The 21,644-nt window shown below is 39.1% G+C and overlaps 1 protein-coding gene across 2 annotated transcripts; it reads left to right on the top strand.

Annotated features, from left to right (window-relative positions):
• The first annotated feature begins 29 nt into the window (after window positions 1-29).
• LOC118644383 lies at window positions 30-4,209 on the top strand. 2 transcript variants are annotated; one of them, XM_036282847.1, is made up of 8 exons: window positions 30-209; window positions 403-584; window positions 2,545-2,703; window positions 2,911-3,043; window positions 3,155-3,237; window positions 3,438-3,554; window positions 3,704-3,932; window positions 4,006-4,209. In XM_036282847.1, the coding sequence occupies exons 1-8, from the start codon at window positions 59-61 to the stop codon at window positions 4,137-4,139; spliced, it is 1,188 nt and encodes a 395-aa protein (XP_036138740.1). In that variant the 5' UTR covers window positions 30-58; the 3' UTR covers window positions 4,140-4,209. The 2 variants fall into 2 exon arrangements, with proteins under 2 accessions (XP_036138740.1, XP_036138741.1); XM_036282848.1 differs by lacking the exon at window positions 2,545-2,703.
• The last annotated feature ends 17,435 nt before the right edge of the window (window positions 4,210-21,644 follow it).

The following is a 21,644-nucleotide window of genomic DNA, read 5'->3' as shown; positions in this document are numbered from 1 at the left end:
ATCAGTTTTTATTTACGTGTTTTGTTGAAAAGTGAACATTTCAATCAGTGCTGTGAAAATGTATCTAATTGAGTGTGACGATGATGCCTCTTTGTGCATTGTAGAGGATCACGAAATAATTTGTGACGATGAAAGTGTACAAATTGGAAATATAGTACAATTTGTTTATCAAAAGAAATTATACGAAGGAAAAATAATTATGCACTCTGGTAAGCCAATAAAATATATAATTATATCATTTTTATTACTTTTATTTTTTATACTCTAACCAAACTAGAGTAATATGATTTACTATTTATAGTTATATTAAAACAATTATACTAATTTGTCCAAAAGTTTTATCTTTTTTTCTATAAAAGAAACATTTTTATTATATATTATTATATTGTATAATAATTTCAGACAATATAACGATTTTAAGAGAAGAAGTAAAAAAATTGGGAGCCAAAAAAATGATAAATAAGACGCAAAGTGACATAATTTTATCAGAGACAAGAATACGTAAAAAGCCAAAAATTTATTCCCCAAATGGATCCGACATTACTCAAGAAAAGTTGCCAAATAAAAGGAAACTAAAAAGGAATGTAAGTTACATAATTAATTATAAAATCTATTCTCTCTCTCTCTCTCTCTCTCTCTCTCTCTCTCTCTCTCTCTCACTCTCTCTCTCTCTCACATCAGGTTAAAAAAATCAAATTTTATGTACTCTTTAATCCAGGGAAAAATGTTTATACCCAAATAGCACTGGATGTTCCAAGGACGTCCATTTTAAGTCCAATTCAGGTCCACATGTCCATGGACATAAAATGGACATTTATAAGATGTCCATTATTTGAATTAAAATGTTCTATTCAGAACGTCTTATGCTGGATATCTGATTTATGTCCGCACTTGCATCTTACTTTTATATAATTTATCTTAATTTTTATTATATAATCTAAAAAAAATATTGTAAATTATATATATATTATTTACATAGTTCTAATTAACATTAATTTATAAATAATAATAAATTACATTGTTTTTATTTTTCAAAAGGTTTATTTTAATTGTTCTACTTTTAGATATAATATGAAATAATATAAAATAATACTTATTATTTTTTTATTTATTATTAACACTCAATTATTGGTATTTTTTAAAATGTTTGTTATAATACATTATTGTTTCTTTTTCGTTTTTTATCGTTTTGTTTTTTTTTTCGTTTTTTTTTCTTTTTTATTATCGTTTCTTTTTCTTTCTTTTTCTTTTTTTTTGTTTTTTTTTCCCCGTTTCTTTTTCCGACCAAAAGAGGGACATAGCAATTGGTCTGGGTCAAGCGCTGTCTCTGTCTAACCAGTAGCATAATGGGCGCTAGACAAAAAAAGAAATTGATCCGGACCATGTCTCCTCTTTGTCTTTCTGCGGGACACTTTTCAAGAGCTTGTTACAGGAAATGCACAGTCCATGCTTTATGTCGATAATTTTTACAAAATGTGGATTAACCTACTATTGCAGCAAGCCCTTTAATTGAAAAAGACCCAAAAGAAATAATCAAATCATAATAGGTTCAAAATTTGGTTTATTTCGGACTTTCTATGAATGTCCGAAATTGTGACAAACGTATATCCCATGGACGTCCATTAAAGGACTTTCTATGAACGTACAAAGTTGTGCCAAACGTATATCCTATGGACGTCCATCGAATGTCCGACGGACCTTATTTGGACTCTTAATGGACGTCCAAATGTCCAGAAGCGGATATCCATTGGACATACAGTGGATGTCCTTGTGCTATCTGGGTATCAAGGATCAAATTATAGATTAAATTACATTAGAGCAGATCTAATCCCAGGTAGCACGAGTGGACAGATACAATTATATGAGTGAATTAAATAAAGACGCTACATTTGTGTTCTACAAAATTATTTTAATTTTTGCACAATGAATTTATTAACAAATGTCTGCCAAAAGCATTCTACATTTGTCCTAGTAGGATGCATGTATATAAGAATGTTTTGGCAGACATCTAGAGCTAGAGTAACATTTAATCTTTTATTGTTGATTACGACTTGCTGGCATTGGGAAACTTAGGGAGAGTAATTGTAGCGGATACGGTAGGAGAAAGGTTGGAAAAGCTACAATTATTCTCCCTAAGTTTTCCAATGCCAGCAAGTCGTAATCAACAATAAAAGATTGAATGTTACTCTAGAAGCCTGCCAAAACATTCCTACACGCATCCTACTAGGACGCATGTAGAATGCTTTTGGCAGATATTTGTTGATAAATTCATCGTGCAAGAATTAAAATAATTTTGTAGGGCACAAATGTAGCGAAAAATAAATAGCGTCTTTATTTAATTCACTATGCATGAAGAATTGTATCACATATTATTCGCATACAGTTGTATCTATCTAATTGTGCTACCTGGGAATTTTATTAATTAATTTGTAAAATTAGATCTGCTCTAATATAATTTGATCTGTAATTTGATCCTCTTATATAATTTGATCTGTTTGGATAAGATTTTTTTCTGGGTATTGATATCTCTTTTTTTTTAAAAAGGCCAAAAATTGGAATAAACCAAAAGAAAGTAAACAATCTCAACAATCCGTATCAAAGTTGATGAAAGAAAATCAATGCTTAATGAAAGAACATTGTTTACAAAATTGTTCTTCTACTTCATCAGAAGAAGAAAGCTTATTGAAAAATAAAAAACAGAAGGTAAAAAATCTATTTTAAATAAAAATGATAAAAATATATCAGTAAATTTTTCTTGAATGCATTATTTTTTTAATGGATAGATGTTAATTAAGTATTTAATAAGAAAAATGACAGTAATGTTTATTTTAAAACTAGATTAATTTTTTATTTATATTTATTTTTTAACTATTTATTTTTATACTAAGATACTTAGTAACTATATTTCAGGATTATTCATGTAATAAGCAACGAGATATTAATGCTTTAAAAATCATTAATAACAATTCATTGGAATCCTTTGACAAAAATGTGACTACAGTTAAACAATTACCAAACAAATCAAGTATTCAAGAAATTAATTGTAAGTATTTTAATTACATACTTTTAATTATTTTTGTGTTTTAATTATTTTATTGTTATTAATTATTGTTATTGTTATTAAATTAATGATTATTTTTGCTTTAATTAATAGGTCGAGATAATTTGAGACTAATTTCAGACGAAAATAGTACTTCATCGGAAGAAGAAAGATTATCGGAAAATGAAAAACAGGAGGTAAAAAATCAATTTTAAATAAAAATGATAAAAATATATAAGTAAATTTTTTTCTTAATGCATTGTTTTTTTATTGTGGATAAATGTTAATTAAGTATTCAATGAGAAAATGACAAAGTAATGTTGATTTTAAAATTAAATATTTTTTTATTTATACTTATTTTTTAAATATATTAAGTTATTTAGTAATTATATTTCAGGTTCAGTATTCACGTAATAACGATGACTGTAAAGAGATTTATGACCCTGTTATTGCTGCTGCAAAAATGTTAACTAAACCTGATCAGCTTTATGGAAAATATTGGCCCCATGAACCAGTAAAAACTGTTTATTATTAATTCTTGTGCATTAATTTTCGTACAATAATTAAGGAATACAATTAACATGTGTGCACTTGTTTTTCAATTATGAAGTACTGTACAAGCGATTAGGAATAATTTTTTTAATATATAAATATTTTTTTCAGATGATACTACTTATAAACGACGTTTACTGTCGAAAAAGAATTTGGATGTCAGCTTTAGGAAATTCTAAAGCAGTGACACATCTTGCTCGACGATTGATTGTGGGTGTGTTTAAAAAGGAAAAACTACTAAAATGTACTCTCAGTGGTCAACCACCCAGAGCACAAGGCAAAGAGAGACAAAACGAAGAGATTGAGGGTCTTGACGTAAGAGCAAAAGATGCAATTATTGGTTAGTAATTATTTTAAATTAACAATGTAAAATGTATTTTTCCACTTTTTGTATTTGATTTTACTTTTTATAGATTACGCAATATTAATGGGTGAATCCAAAAATTGGAACGTGCCAGATAGACGAGTCATAGAGCGTAGCATGACTCAACAAATCGGACGGTTAAAGTTGGAGTTAAAACAAGCTCTTGTAAGAGAGCAGGACTAATTTACTATTTTTGTTTTATGTTTATTTTGATAATTTAAATAAATAATTTTTTATGTAATTATCGTGCAATATTTTACTACATTTGCATGTACAATATTTGAAATATATTTTTTTTAATTGTACGATAATTGTTTGTAAAATAAAAATTTATAAAATTGCATTTAAAACATGTTTTACATTTTACCATTATTGCATGCAAACAATTATTAACAAACTATATTTTATTATATATTATTATATATCTCGATCTTATATTGTCTTATAACAATGTTTAAAAAAAATAAACATACAAACAAATATAATACTATATTATGCAACATATACATATACTACTATCTCAAGCCTACTGTCTCAAGCATTGGCTGCCGGCGGCGGCGGGGGAAAGAAGGAGAAGCGTGGCGTCGTCGCCGTTCCCACATCTCGCCGCACCGCACCTAAGCTTGCGTCGACAGCTGCTACGCACACTCGCGATTACATGACGAGATTTTAAATTATTAATAAAAATAGGACAAATTTAAATTGTAATAAACTTTTGTAAATAAGAAAGTCGAAAGAGAGAAAGCGATGGAAACGTATGGAACCTGCAAATAATATAACATTTGCCGCAAATTCTCTCATCGTTTTTTATGGAACATTAAATTAACGAAGATTTATCACGATTGATTCTTTATACATTCTCCTTTCGTAACCACCTTATCAGAAAATTACGAAATGCACGAAATACTATCCCTAATATGCACTCTTTGTAAAATAAGACGATAGAAAAATATTCACGTTTGATCTAACGACTTCAGGATAAATTATTCGATGCGACTTCTACGGTAATTATAGGTAATTAGAGATCAATGTTATGTCAAGTATCGTTAGTATGGTTAACTACAAAGGATTTTCTCTTGTATATGATAGAGAACTTCGAGTTTCTTCTATCGTTAATACATTATAAGTCACTGAAAATCTGTCGTAATTCATAATGCAATTAAAGGTAGAAGAAACTCTGAATTCTTTTATTCATTATTGAATTTTATATTTACTCTTGATTCGTATGTAAAATTGAACTTTGTACTTTTATACTTTGTAATTTAGCAGGAATATCTTTCCCTCTAAAGTATTTACAGAAACACGATAAACGTCATTTTCAACAACAGTTCCAATCAATATTATTAGAGTTTCATTAAATGTCATAAAATTTTTTTAACAAGATTACTATTTTTTAACATTTTTAACATTAAACACGATACGACACTCAGAAAGAAAGTATCGTGCTGATTATTTATCGCAGTTTTAGTGATAATTTTTGATAATTTTTTTTTCGATCGTGTGTAACACTAAAAATATAAAGAAATGATAATTGTTAAAATTTTATTCAAATTACACATAATGAAAGTAGAATAGTACAAACTAAAGATGTTGTTAAACGTGGTAATATTTAGTGTATTTGTGTACTACGTAGTGCTTGAGAAGGAAAGAGGAAGGGGGAGGGGGAGAGAGAGAGAGAGAGAGAGAGAGAGAGAGAGAGAGAGAGAGAGAGAGAGAGAGAGAGAGAGAGAGAGAGAGAGAGAGAGAGAGAGAGAGAGAGAGAGAGTAAAAGAGAGAGGGAGAGAGAGGTGTCATACTAAAATGCGCGAAATACTTATTATCCATAGTATGTTACACTCTTTGTAATAACACAGAAAAATATTCCCTCTTGATGTAACGATTCCACGATAGCTTAGGCGCGATGCTACGATAATTATGCTTAAAAATTAATGTTCAATATCATGTATTGTTAACACAACGAAGGATTTTCTTTTATAACCATAGAAAACTTACAGTTTCTTCTACCTTTAATTGCATTATTAATTACGACAGATTTTCAGTGACTTATAATGTATTAACGATAGAAGAAATTCGAAGTTCTCTATCATATACAAGAGAAAATCATTTCTAGTTAACCATACTAACGATACTTGACATAACATTGATCTCTAATTACTTATAATTACCATAGAAGTTGCATCGAATAATTTATCCTGAAGTCGTTAGATCAAACATGAATATTTTTCTATCGTGTTATTTTACAAAGAGTGCATATTAGGGATAGTATTTCGTGCATTTCGTAATTTTCTAATAAGATGGTTACGAAAGGAGAATGTATAAAGAATCAATCGTGATAAATTTTCGTTAATTTAATATTCCATAAAAAACGATGAGAGAATTTGATGCGGCAAATATTATATTATTTGCAGGTTCCATACGTTTCCATCGCTTTCTCTCTTTCGACTTTCTTATTTACAAAAGTTTATTACGATTTAAATTTGTCCTATTTTTATTAATAATTTATAATCTCGTCATGTAATCGCGAGTATGCGTAGCAGCCATCGACGCGAGCTTAGGCGCGGTGCGGCGAGACGTGGGAACGGCGACGACGCTACGCTTCTCCTTCTTTCCCCCGCCGCCGCCGGCAGCCAATGCTTGAAACAGTAGGCCGTGCTATGGCTCGAGCGGCTCGAGCCCTTCCTTCGGCGCGCAAGGCGCGCTCTCATTCGCACAATTTAAAAAATTTATATCTCGATTATTAGCAGACCAAACCCACAACAATATTGAACTTTTATGTTCATCTCGATCCCATCTACCTTTTTATGAACAGTGACCAGTATGCTCTGGGACTCCCTGTATACATATATACATAGGCTACACAGTAGACTGTATAAAATCTTATTGTGTGCCATTGGCTTTGCCTCTACCTGGTTGATCAATTCGCCAATATATTCCATCACAAACTTGTCTTTAATGAAAATGATGGTGCTCGGCCGACGCTTGCTTGCTCGTAGGCTCTGATTGTTCCCGTTGCTGCAATCTCTAATCTCGTTGCTGTTCTTTATCGAGACCTTCGTCGTAATCCGCGTACACTTCGCTGTCGTCTATTACCATCTGTAATTATACGTCTAGAATTCGTCGCTGCTACCGTGTACACGTAATCGTTCTGTTTACGTACGTAGTTCAGAGCCTACGAGCAAGCGAGCGTCGGCCGAGCATCTATCATCATTCTCGTTAAAGGAGAATTTGTGGTGGAATATATTAGCGAATATATCAATCAGGCAGAGGCAAAGCTAACGGCACACAATGAGATTCTTTGCTGCTCTCGTAACTTATAATTTCTGAAAATTTTTAGGATTCTTACCTGACTGTGTAAAACATGCCGATAACCAACGAAAACCTAACCACTACTACGGCCATATTGCTTTTTAGTTCACTTGTGCATGCAGATGGTGTTGGCGGAGTGAGTACAAATAAGGATATCATATGGACATACAAAGTGGTCCATTTTAGGATATCCCTTCAATGTCCACAAATGTATATCCTATGGATATTCTTATAAGGTCCATGGATATTAGGACAAGAAATGGACATAAAACGGATATCCGTAGGATATCCTGTGCTGTCTGGGACACTATGGCACTGAAAAAAGCGTGAGAGAATGCGATAGCACCGCGACGGAGAGCGTTAAAAAATATTTTAAAGAAATTTTTTATTAAGGTTTATTTATGATATTGAATATAATATGAGATACTAAAAATATAATAAAATAAAATAATATAAAATAATATTTTGTATAATATAATAATTTTCATTTTTATTACCCTGATTCAAAATATATTGTTGTTCAATGTATAATGCCACACTAAAATATATTAATTTTGTATCTAGACATGGATATATCTCGATAACACCCACATACGTGGATTCATCAATATAAGAAAAAGATTTTGGATGCGATACTTTCGCAAGATCGACAGAGAGCGAAATAATGTTTTAATTGACAAATCATATGGCAACTCAATGTGCACTCAGTAATTTTTAATATAATTGGTTCTTGTCTTTAGTGCTTCCTTTTCTTTATAACTATTCCCTTTATAACGTTGACATTTATTACTAAAATATAATTTTTCATTCACTTGTTTATATTTTTATTAATGTATTTAAGGCGATGCTGGACTGCCTCTCAAACTTGATTGAGGTCGATAATGTAGAGTCACGCATGCACATCACTAATGAGATTTCGTATATATCTCTTTTATAAATTTGGAAATTCTTTTCCAGAATTAAAGTACACATATTAATATCCATCTGTGAATTGGACTTTATATCGAGGACAAAAAAAATTTTTTTTTATTGCTCTACTTATCGACTTTTTACGCGTATATAACCTAAATTTTCGTTTCACAATTTCGTCTCAATTAAGCATTAAAATCTAATTTTCGAAACTCGACACTGTTTGTTCTCGTCGTCTACTAGTCTGTGAATACGAATTTCGTAGGTACAAACTGTAAATCTTTCATATTAAGCAAATATTGTTATGATGTGACAGCAAATTAACAATTTTTTCTCGTTTTTGGAGGAAATTTCACTCCACAGACTGATAGCAATGCGTATTCTTTTATTCTGGAGAAGGATTTCCAAATCTATAAAAGAAATAAAAAGATATTGTTAAACAAAAATTACTATTTTTTTTGTTGGTAAAACAGACAACTCCAGCATCCCCTTAATTGCATAAATATTTATATATATGCATTGCTCTAGTGACGTCGTCAAAAAATTTTTCTATTTTTTCCCTTGTTACGTGCAATCTTATAGGATTTAAGGGAGCATATACCTTTACAAAAAAGGCATTCTTCTTGATTTTTTTTCAGAGTCAAGACACAAACTAGAAAAATAAAACTTTTGCATATTAAAGTACACCTTTTGTAATTCTTATACAAATTTTATTATAATGATTTAGTTGAAAAATCTTCCCCTTTACTCCCTCGTATTGTTAACCGTGCACGCCATGTATGATTCAGCGGTTACAACGATTTCTCGTTGTCCGTTCATTTGAAACACAAAAATCAAACGGCATTTTAAAAAAAAGTAAATTTCCTTGTCGTTGTCGCGTATCCGCTTTTTAAAATTTGAATTTTAAACAAAATGGCGGACCTTTAAAGTTAGAGTGCCGATTTTTGCCCAAAATTTCATTTTCGTTTGTTAAAAAAGGAAATTAAAAAAATCAGAATTTTTTAAATCGGACGACAAGCAAATTTTATAAGCTTTTAGTAAAAAAAAAGAAAGTCAGATCGATTGATTCGTCTTCAAGTTATCATTGTAACCGACTTTAAAAACATGGTTTTGAGAAAAACGCGTTTAAAGTTTTTGAACAATTTTACTCTATTGTAAAACTGAATTTATTCAACTTATGCCTGTTCTACAATGAGTAAGTCATTGATTGTAAGAAATCTAGTCAATCATAGTTGATTGTAGAGAAGAAAACGAACAAGATTGGTTAAACTTACGACCAACGACTAACGACTCATTGTAGACCAGGCCTTACATGTCATCGTAAATTCCTGGGCCATACAAGGAATCCTCCTGCTCAAGATTTGCCTCCATTTCTTGATTTTTAGTGAGGCGGCGACTTATACGGGCCTTCCGCGTCGCGTGCTGTGCCCGGATGTCCGCTTGGTTAAACCGCCGAGAGTCGCTCTGTGCTGCAAATTGAACCGCATTTCGTTCAATCCTTATTTCCATTGTCTTCAGTATATTTATAATAACCCGGGAAAAAAGTTTATATCTATAATTATATCATATTGTAGCGTTTTCCACGCCTAGCGTTTTTCACGCCGCGCACTCGCACACGCTAACACAGCACTCGCTCGCGCACTCCCAAACACTCACTCGCGCGCGAAATAAAGCAACTCGTTAGCTTTAGCAATTTATTAAAAGCACACGTATGTGACAACTCTTGGCTAGACAGCTCAAAACCAAAACCAAAACAAACAAACTTCAAAACGAAGCGACATCCGTCAGCTGACAACGTCAATCGATATATTGATTTAATAAAGCTCGCGTTCATACACGCGAGCTCGCACGTAACAATATTATATATGATTACATATAAGATCAATTTATACATGAATTTATATATAATTATATCGAAATGTTCATAACTTTATATCAAATTATGGAACATTATATTACAATCTTTTTTTGAGTGGATAATTATACAGGGTGTCCCAACGCACGTGGACCATTACTCGTAAAAAGGTAAAAAGGATCGAGATGAACATAAAAGTCCAATATTGTCTTGGGTTAGATCTTGGGTTAAGTCTCGGGTTAGGTCCACCAATGATCAAGGTATTAATTTTTCAAATTATGCGAATGAGAGCGCGCCGAGAAAAGAGCTCGATCTGTTTAAACCCCTAACACGGAAAAAACCTATTATAAATGTTTGATAAGCTTTTATTATTTACTGTTCACAATTACGATAGAAATTAATTAGATTATTTGAGAATTCCATACGTTAATATCTCGATTATTTGTAGACCTAACCCAAGACAATATTGGACTTTTATGTTCATCTCGATCCCTTTTACCTTTTTACGAGTAGGTCCACGTGCGTTGGGACATTTTGTATATAATTGTATCACAATATTTATAATCCCATATTATATAACATTTTATTAAAATTACTTTTCGAGTAAATAAATATATATAATTATATCAAGATATTTATAAACCCATATTAAATTTTACATTATATTAAAATTCTTTTTTTATTAAATAATTATATATAATTATATCAAAATATTTATAACTCCATATCATTTTATTCAAAGTTATATTAGAACTTTTTCAATTTAAATTATATACAAATTTATATATAATTGTATCAAATTAGACAAAATTATATATAGAATAGAATAGACTTTATTGTGCCCCAATATAGGGGTTACAAGGCGCTTTTTTACGGAGCGTTCCCGAACTGTTCACATTTTTATCCTCTCTACTCCCGATCCGACCTAGCCATTTGCGACCCTTACATTCTATCACCCCCCACCCCCTCGCACCCTCTTTACCCCCCTTTTCCCACTCCCCAGTCACCCCTCTCTCCTTTATTGGCTCTTTTTCTTCTCTCTCCTTCTTCCATTCGTCTCCGCTTTCTTCCTTTCATCTCTCCTCGATTTCCTCTTTTCTTTTTCATCAAGGGGCCTCTCCTCCTCTCGTTTCTCTCCTGTTTTCCTATGCTCTCTCCGTCTCTCCGTCTCTATTCCCCTCATGCTTTCTCACCTTCTCTCCTTCCTTCCTGCTTCTCCTCCTAAGAAAACCAATCAAACCATTAATCTCCTTCGCTCCACCTCCCATTCTTCCCCCCACCCTATCTCCCTCCACCCTTTTCCTCTCCCTCCACTACCTCCTACTTCTCCTTCCCCTTATTCTATACCCATTCAACTCCGTTCACTAACATACTTCTGTTCCCCACATATACTTTCTTCCCTTTACCCCTCTCCTCCCTTACCCTTTCCAACATCCTTTACCTAAATTTTCTCTCCTCCATAGAAAGATCCTCGTCCAACGTCACTTCCCAACGCCTCTTTATCTCCCCTTTCATTTCTATTAACCACTCTTTATCCTCTTCCTGCAATACTTCCGTTATAACCACTATCCCCCCTTCCCCCACTCTTTCCGTTATCAACCCCATCTCCACTTCCCTTTGTGGCGACTAGCCATGCGCATCTATGTATCGCATGACCCGCGCCTACGTGGCGCTGTGGGTCCTTCTTCTTCCGGCGGGAAATTAGTCCGCCATTGGTCCCGCGCTCCGCTACACGCCTTACCGGCGTGCTCTGTAATATCTTTCCTCCGTTCCAATAAATGTTGTTACTGTTTGACTCCAGTGTCCTGTTAGTTATCCCGGTAACACACGGAAGTCGTAGGGACTTCCGTGCGACGATCCCTCACACGATCTTAATTTAATTACGCCACGTGCGTGATAACATTCATACTTATCCCTACAATTGGTGACCCCGACGTGATCTGCGCGGGAAAATCGTCGCGAGTGAAAGCTACGGAGTGCGTGAAGGCGGACTCATTCCTCCTGAGCCTTACTTAATCGGAGGGCTCGGCGAAGTCGTCCCAGCGTCCTTCTCAGGACGCTCGATCTAGAACATACCGGCGCCGGCCTCGCGCCAGGCGAGCGCGCGCGCGGCGACATTTTCGTGTCGCGTGAGTGCATTCTCTTCGCCCTTGTGCACCGTTGCCTGCGGTTTGGGACCCGCAGCAACGTTCGGCGCGCTACGCCGCTTCAAGAAACCCGTCCTCCGACGGTCGTGCGCGAAGCACGTATTCAAGAAATCCGTCCTCCGACGGTCGTGCGCGAAGCACGTATTCTAGAAATCCGTCTTCCGACGGTCGTGCGCGAAGCACGTCTTCGCCGGGAACGATTTGGAGTTTTGGGACGCGCGCGCAGCACGAACTTCCACCACGTGGAGAGCGCCCCACGGACCGCCATTTTTGAGGTGACTCCAGCCATCGTCATCGTTTCCGATGCGGCGCAGGGACAGTCCGGGCCACTGCCTCTGCGGTCATCTTCCCGGTACCCTTATTTTTGTTCGATACTGCGTGGAATATCGTGAGAAATTCTTTGGGTCTCCGATATTCCTCGCAATGGCGTCATCGCGCTAGTTAGTCTAATTTTGTAATTCCGGCGTTTCTCAGCGTTAGTGCTCTGTCATTTTTGTAACGGGTTGGCGCATTCCTTGTTGCTACGCGCGTTGGTTACCCCCCGGTCCCCTCGCTCGTGGCCGCGTACGCCTCGCTCGTGCGGCATCTGTTTCCGTGAGACATTTCTTTTGTCACCACGCGCGTTGCCGTGCGGTCTCGCGCGTGGTCCCAGGGTTCGAGGAGGCGTTTCGTTTCTGTTTTTTTTTATCGTTCGCGCGTCGCGCTCGCATCGTTCGAAAATGCCTAACGAGGAAGACCGCGTGTTACTAGCCGAGCTCGCTTCGCTGCGCGATGAGATCGCCCGCCTCCGGGGCGCTCAGGATGCCCAGCAGGCCGTCGACGTCGCGGCGCCTGGGAATGTCGCGGCGTTGTATCGGCAGCCTAAGATTGCGAACTTCTGTCGCGACAACCCCGCGATCTGGTTTGTTCAGGCTGAGATAACCCTTAGAAACGCCGGAATCAGGAATTCGGTGACGAGAGCGGATTTCATCGCCGAAAAACTAGATTTAGAAGCGCTCCAGACCGTCCAGGACTTATTGACGGCGGAGCCGCGTCCCGCGGATATTTACGAGCAGATCAAGGCTCGGCTGATCGCGACGTATGGTAGCTCGTCCGAATCGCGTCTGCGACAATTGATCAAGGGCCAGGTCTCGACCTGCGGCAAGCCGTCGCTCGTATTAACGCGCCTCCGCGCATTAGATTCGGGTTGCTCGGAGGATGTGTTGCGTACTGTTTTCCTAGATCAGTTGCCGGCTCCGTGCCGGGCTGTTCTCATGGTCTCCGAGGTCTCAGACCTAAATCGATTAGCCGTTATGGCGGATAAGTTCGTCGAAGCTTCCGACGCGGGAGCAGGTAATGTCGCCGCAGTCGCCACGGTCGCGCCCGCTAAGGGCCGTAAACGAGACAAATCCGCTGCTCCTCCGAGCTTGGACGAGAGGCTGGATAAAATCACTAAGCAGTTACAGACTCTCACCAACCATTTGGTTAAACCTAGTCGAGCGCGTTCGCCGTCGCGCAAGCGAAATTCTAATAAAAAGGGTGACGCGGTAGATAGTTCGGACAAGCAGTCCGGCTACTGCTATGTCCATAGAAAATACGGCTCGAAGGCGACGTCTTGCCGAAAACCGTGTACGTGGAAGGACGAAGGCGACTCGGAAAACTAGAGCGCCCGTCCCGCGCGGAGACGGTTCGGGACGAGGGGGCGACACAAAGCCGTCTGCACGTGTACGATCGGACTTCCGGTCAACGTTTTCTGGTTGACACGGGCGCGGAGATTTCGATACTCCCCGCCTCGTTACGCGATCGTTCAGCTCCTTCCGAGCTTCAACTCTTTGCCGCGAATAACACCAAGATAAATACTTATGGTGAACGCCGTCTTACTCTTGACTTAGGCTTGCGCCGCCCAATCACGTGGTGTTTCCGAGTCGCTGACGTACCGTATGCCATCCTCGGCGCGGATGTGCTTTCGCATTATAAACTAATCGTTAACTTACACGGGCGTCGGCTTGTCGACAGCGTCACGTCTCTCGCGACCATCGGCCGGGTATTGAACGTCCCCGAAACCAAAATATCGATGGTTGACAACAGTTCTACCTTCGCGGATATTCTGGCGAAATTTCCGCAGGTTATTGGTTCCGCGAAATCGGCTTCCCCCGTCGCAGGTGCTGTCGAACACCATATTTTGACTACCGGTCCTCCATGCACGGAGCGGCCTCGTCGGCTTCCTCCCGACAAATTAAAGGCGGCTAAGGCCGAAATAAAACGTCTTATGGAGTTGGGCATTTGCAGGCCTTCCTGTAGCCCGTGGGCTAGTCCGGCGCACTTGGTGCGCAAGAAAAGCGGCGAATGGCGTTTTTGCGGTGACTACCGTCGCCTTAATGCCGTGACTATTCCGGACAAATACCCAATTCCATACTTACACGATTTTTCCGCCAACCTGTTGGGGAAAAACATTTTTTCGTCCCTTGACTTATTTAAAGCCTACCATCAGATCCCGGTGGCTGAGGCTGACATTCCGAAAACGGCGGTGATAACCCCGTTCGGTTTATTCGAGTTTGTTTGCATGACTTTCGGTTTGCGGAATGCCGCTCAAACATTCCAGCGGTATATCCATCACGCGCTGAGAGACTTGGACTTCGCTTTTGTATACATAGATGATATCCTTATCGCCTCCTCCTCCGAAGAAGAACATAGGGAGCATCTACGCATTGTCTTGCAAAAACTCAAAGAATTCGGGTTAGTAATCAACCCGTCGAAATGCATCCTTGGTGTGCCGGAAATTACGTTTCTCGGACATCTCGTCAATAAAGATGGCATCAAGCCTTCCTCGGAAAAAGTTGCTGCCATCAGCAACTTTCCGAAACCGCATACCGTTGCGGATTTACGCCGTTTTCTCGGTGCAGTAAATTTTTACAGACGTAGTCTTCCACATGCTGCCCGTGTGCAGGCACCTTTACATGTCTACCTTACCGATCCGCGTAAGAACGACAAGCGTGAAATTTCTTGGACTCCCGAGGCTGAAACCGCGTTTGCTACAACAAAATCTGACCTGGCTAACGCCGCGTTGTTGGCTCACCCTTCCGCTTCGGCAGAAACTCGTCTTGTTTCAGATGCTTTGGATTTTTCGATGGGGGCCGTCCTCGAGCAAAAATTTCCTGAGGGTTGGAAGCCTCTGGCTTTCTTTTCACGTAAATTTACGCCCGCCCAAAGGAATTACAGCGCGTATGATCGCGAACTGACTGCTATCTATGAGTCCATTAAATTTTTCCGACACTTCCTCGAAGGTCGCATTTTCAAAGTCCTCACGGACCATAAACCTCTTGTTTATGCCTTTAATCAGCGTGCTGATAAGGCTTCTCCGAGGCAAGCTCGACAGCTGTCATTCATAGCTCAATTCACTACAGCGTTTGAATATCTTGCAGGTTCGGACAACGTAGTTGCCGATAGCCTTTCTCGAATCGAGGCTCTCCGCCTCCCAGTTGAGATCGAGTTGGTCGACCTTGCCGCTCAGCAAAGAGAGGACGAGGAGCTTAAGCATTTGCTGGCCTCCAACTCTTCTTCTTTAAGGCTTAAAAAATTAATTTGGGGAACTTCTAACACGGAGCTCTACTGCGAATTGTCAGGGAACTCGATACGGCCCTACATTCCGGTATCTCTAAGAAGACAGGTCTTCGACCTTTTCCATAACCCCGCGCATCCTAGCGCGAAGGTTACTGATCGTGTCATCCGACAACGTTACATTTGGCCTAACCTTTCTCATGACGTTACAGATTGGGCAAGCAAGTGCATTGATTGCCAACAAAGCAAGGTTTCCCGACATGTCAAGCTCGAGCCCGCGCAGTTTACCGCGCCAGACGGGCGCTTTGACCATATTCATTTAGATATCGTCGGACCTTTGCAGCCCAGTAATGGTTTCACGTATTGCCTGACCATGATCGACCGTTTCTCTCGCTGGCCAGAAGCGATTCCTATCGCAGATATTACTGCTCAAACGGTGGCTAAAGCGTTTTACGAGAATTGGATCGCTCGATTCGGTGCACCTCGTATACTTACGACTGATCAAGGCACTCAGTTCGAGTCGCAACTCTTTTCGGCCCTGCTCAAATTCTTAGGTTGCAGACGGATTCGCACTACGGCATATCACCCTGCGTCTAACGGCATGGTCGAACGTTGGCATCGTTCATTGAAGGCGGCCATTATGTGCCATGACTCTCCCGATTGGACTAAGGTTCTCCCGACCGTTCTACTTGGTTTACGTACGCACGTACGTCTCGACACCAAAGTCTCGCCTGCCGAGTTTCTCTACGGCACCGTCTTAAGAATCCCTGGTGAATTCTTTCTCCAGGAGGATTTCTCTCCGGATCCTCAGATCTTTGTCGAGGATTTCCGGCAGCACATGCGTCGGGTGAAGCTAGTTCCGGTCGCGCATCATTATAAAAAACGCGCATTTGTTTTTAAGGATCTATTTTCCTGTTCTCATGTTTTCTTACGCAAGGACAACGTTAAGAAGCCCTTGGAGCGACCGTACTCCGGCCCCTACAAGGTGCTCGAACGTACCACCGACAAAGTTTTTTCTATTGAGGTCAACGGCAGACCTGTGTCAATTTCCGTTGAACGTCTTAAACCCGCGCACCTCTTACCCGGCGATTCAGACGATCCTCCGTTAGTTAAGATTCCGTCATCGTCCGAGCAAGCGGATAAGACTCCGACCTCTGTAAATCCTCCTCAAGGATCTCTGAAAACGTACTCCGGTCCAAAGAAAAAAGTGCAATTCAAGTTGTAACACTAAAGACTGTGAAAATTCCGTCACTAAGTATATAGTCTTGCGTGCGCTAGTTTTAAGTCCACATTTTTGTATTAGTCTTAAGCGTTTTGTTCTGGTATCAATTAGTATTCTTTATTGTTCCGCCTAGTCTGCGTCTACTCATTAGTTCTAAGCAGCGCTACGTTCAAAGAATTTCTATTTTCTAGTACCTTTCGTACTCAAGTTGCGTCTACTCTCTAGTTCTAAGCAGCGTTACGTTTAAGAAATTTTATACCTCTTCGTTTTGCAATTGCATTCAACCTGCGTATACTACATAGTTGTAAGCAGCGTTAACTTGTAAAAGATTGTTCCTACCGCAACGAATTGTGATATTATTTATAGCCACTTAAGTGCCTATTGTAAACATTCTCTCCATCGTTAACACTCGGGGGGGAGTGTGTGGCGACTAGCCATGCGCATCTATGTATCGCATGACCCGCGCCTACGTGGCGCTGTGGGTCCTTCTTCTTCCGGCGGGAAATTAGTCCGCCATTGGTCCCGCGCTCCGCTACACGCCTTACCGGCGTGCTCTGTAATATCTTTCCTCCGTTCCAATAAATGTTGTTACTGTTTGACTCCAGTGTCCTGTTAGTTATCCCGGTAACACACGGAAGTCGTAGGGACTTCCGTGCGACGATCCCTCACACGATCTTAATTTAATTACGCCACGTGCGTGATAACATTCATACTTATCCCTACACCTTCCTAGTTCCCTTTTTATTATCCCCTCAATTACCGTTCTTTTTTTTATCGCGCCCTCCCCTTCCACTCCCCTCCATATTATGTTTCTCCTTTTTACTTCCCTTATTCTTTTCCCCCTCTCCGCCCCTCTCATCCTTTCCCAGCCCTCCTTCTCTGCCCTTTCCCTCATCCACTTTTTCATCTCTCTCTCCACTCTCCTCCATTTCCCTGCCCCCTTTTCCCCCATTATCCTTTATCCCATCTTCACCCTCCTCCGCTTTCCACGTGTTTCCTCTCCTTTCCACGCCACCTTCTCCTGCCTGTCTTCCTTCTTCTCTCTTTCCTTCTTGACTACCTCTTTCCCTTTTTTTCCTCGCCTCTTCTTCTCGCGTCTCTTCCTCTCTGCTTCCCTCGCTTCCGCCTTCCTTCCTTCTCTCTCCACCTTCTTCCTGCTCTCCTTTCTTCTCACCCTCGTTATCCCACCTCTTCTCCTCTCCCTTGTCTTCACCCGATCGCACCACTCCCCTCACTCTGCCTCCCCCTTAGTCTTCCTGTCCGTTCCTCTTCTCCCTCGTCACTCTCCCTTCCTCGTCCTCTTCCCTCTGCTCCACTCCATTCCCACTTCTTCTGCCTCCGTCTTTCCGTGAGCTCCTCTCTTTAGACTCTCTCGCCTCCTTTTCCTCCTGTCTCAGCCCTTCTCCTTCCAGCGCCTCCAGTCTCTCTTCCAAGCATCTTAACCTCTCTCTCACCTCCTTCAGCCCTCTCGTTATCTCTACTCTCAATCTTCTCATTTCTCTTCCCAATTCTTCCATCTTCTTTGCTGGCCACACTTCTTTCCCTCTTCTTACCACTACGCCTCTCAATCTGCTCTTCACGCTCTCTCACTCTTCCGCTCTATATCCACGTCTTCTCGAATCACACTTTCTCACTTACTGACTTTTCTAACATCGCCTCGCACCGCTACGAAGAACCACGTGTTTTTGAACTCAGCGTTCCTAAACACGCTACCAACCTGCCTTAACATTCCTGCCAACCTTACTCTATCTTCTTGCGTGTCTTGCCAGATGTCTCACTGCTCCATTGCTGCCACCCTCCTCCTTTCTCTAGATGGCGCCAATCTTTTTTTCTGATATCTCCATAGAGCTTGTATTAATGGAGGGGCCATTGCTATATGCCGGAGTCCGCGCGGGGAGAATCGACAGAGACATGAATATATTCTCATATATTTTGTCTCTTTTCGTGTTGGACATCCCCACCACTCCGTTTTCTAGAAAAAAAGAAGCGCGCATACGAGCGGTACGACAGGTACGAGCTTATCTACTTGGTGCCTACTTGGGCCTTGGGCTGTTACAATTAATACAAAAAATTTTTACATACGAAAGTAATACTGTGCATTCATTGATTGGCATGCATCTTTTAGATTTTAAATTATGTACCATTTAATGAATGCACAGTGTTATCTTTGTAAGCAATTTTTTTTCGTACAAGTTCGAGAATCGGGTTTCAGATTGTATAGTTACGAACCTGTTCCCACACGAAAAATGACAGAATATCTCCACCTCTCTGTCGATTCTCCCCGCGCGCGTCGCGATGCACCAAGGCTCCTCCATTAATACAAGCTCTATGGATATCTCTGTTTCCATACCACTGTTCTACTCCCGCCATCTGCCTTCTTTTTCCGCCTCTCTCTTTATCTCCTCTCTCCATCTGACTTCTCCTCCTGGCGCCCTCTCTGTCTTCTTCTTCCTGTTCGTTGTCTCCATACTTTTCTCTCTCAACTCCAAAAATTCTCCGACTTTTTCTCTCTCATTTCTTCCCTGTTCCTATTTCCCTTCACTTCCCTCCAATTACCCGAACATCCTCCGACCTCCTCTTCCCGAATCTCCACTTCTTATTTCTCTCTTTTCACTCTTTCCCCAGCACATCACTTCTCACTCCGAAGCTCTCTATAAGCAGTGCTCCCCAGCACCTCTACTTTTAACCACGCCATTTTTGAAAATCGATACAATTATATATATACTTTTATGTTTGATTAAAATATATATAATAATGTGTTTGCATTAAATTTGTATAAAAATACCATTTTTATATTATAGAATAAGTAATTTTATTTTCATATGTATGCGCGCGTAAACAGAGTTTATCGTTCACATAATTAAAGCACAGAGATAACACAGATATTCAAAAAGAACTCAATAATATATCATCAATTATGAATTCTTTTTAAGATGCAAAAAGAATTCTTTTTATAAAAAAGATCTCAAAAAGAATTCATAATTGGTGACATAATTGGTAACATACAATTGAATTCTTTTTGAACTCTCTGTGCTATCTGGGAAAATTAATTTCCATTGCATATTATAAATTTTATAATTTATAATATTTTATAATTTCAGACAAATTCTAATTAAACAATTTTTTTTATTAATAATGTTAATTTATTTTATTGCAAAATTTAAGCAATATTTTTTTATATATGTCCCAGACAGCACCAGATATCGTACGAATATTATACTCTCATACGTAATGTACTGTGATCATACCGAATATACGTAAAACATTCATATAACGTAGAATGTCATTTTGATATATCCTCAAGATAAACTTAGAATATAGCGACTGAACTTCGCAACTCCTACTGAATATACTGAGATTATATCTAATATACTCAAAACATCCGTAAAATATCCTATGATATATCTCATGTATATCTATCACATATTTCCAAAATATCCGCGTAATATCGAAAGTGAATCATGTCAACGCTATCTATGATCTGTAACGTTACGCATTTTCGTCTGCCGTGTGATGCAGACACGTGGTGAAGTGTAGGGTGTGAACGTGCGAACACGAACTCACGGACAACGTGGTTTTCTCAGGAATTACGCCCAGATAACTCTGGTATGTACATAAGATATAATATAGTAACGTAAACTATAATAATATATATATATTGTATATATACATATATTATTTAGGTTATAACCTACAATTATCTGAGCATAATTTCCCAAAGCACCCCAGCGTATTTAACAGATATTACGCTTCATTTTTTGCGATAGCTTCCTGATGTGCGAAATGATTAATTCCTCTTCTTATTTCTTCTTGCTAATTCTGTATGTTTAATTCCTTGTTCCTTATTCCTCTCATTATGCATGAGCCCATATAATGTGAACATACTGTAGACATATTGTGAATATACTGAAGATATACTTTAGACATACGTATAACATTCTTAAGATATATTCGGTATATTCTCATAAACTGCCAGCGAAATTCTATGGGATAAGGCAACGCGGACATAGTACGTTATGAGTATATACTCGCCATATCACAGACGTATCTCTAATATTATACGAATATTGCAATATACTTTCGCAATATCCTATTATCGTTCTCATAATCTACATGTGCTGTCTGGGGTATGAAATATTTATATAAGAATGTTTATGTAAATGAATACAAGTACACGGAGAAAAATAGTTTTGCTGTGACAGCAAAACCATCGTTGCTACGGCATATCAAGAGACACGGTAGTGGCTCGCGCCAAGTGAACGCGCAGCGCGAGATTGACCGTGTTCTTTTACAAGTATGCGACTCTTGCGAGCACTCTAGATTATCGGATCACGGAAACGGCTAAATCGATCGAGTTCTAAGTAGGCTCAATCGAAAGCTTGGGGTCGATTTGTATAAGAAAACTGCTTTTATTTTTCCTCTACGTAACCTATGGGAGGAGATATCACGACGCAAAGTCCAAATGTCAAAAATTTTATCAAGTGTAAGATACGTCGTCGTCGTCATTGTCGTCAACCTTGTAGGCATGTAAGGGGCGAGAGGCAAGACGAGGAATTGTACCCAGTCTCTCTCTTTTCAACGTTTAGATTCGTCCTTTTCTAGCCTATACGTGTGCCTATCGGCGCGTAGGGGCGAGAGGCAAGACGAGGAAATATCCGTCTCTTTTCAACGTCTAGATCAGATCCGTCCTTTTCTAACGTGTCTATACTTGA

Source organism: Monomorium pharaonis, chromosome 2 (assembly GCF_013373865.1).
Source record: "Monomorium pharaonis isolate MP-MQ-018 chromosome 2, ASM1337386v2, whole genome shotgun sequence".
NCBI lineage: Eukaryota > Metazoa > Arthropoda > Insecta > Hymenoptera > Formicidae > Monomorium > Monomorium pharaonis.
Note: the sequence above shows the minus strand (reverse complement) of the source record. Positions and strands in the feature narration are given on the sequence as shown.

What these genes read in the sequence shown, in the direction of transcription:
- LOC118644383 (XM_036282847.1), top strand. Translation starts at nt 59, where the DNA reads ATGTATCTAATTGAGTGTGACGATGATGCCTCTTTGTGCATTGTAGAG. An exon ending in AAAAATAATTATGCACTCTG is followed by an intron (nt 210 to 402) that starts GTAAGCCAATAA and finishes TAATAATTTCAG; the next exon opens with ACAATATAACGATTTTAAGA. An exon ending in CGGAAAATGAAAAACAGGAG is followed by an intron (nt 3,238 to 3,437) that starts GTAAAAAATCAA and finishes ATTATATTTCAG; the next exon opens with GTTCAGTATTCACGTAATAA.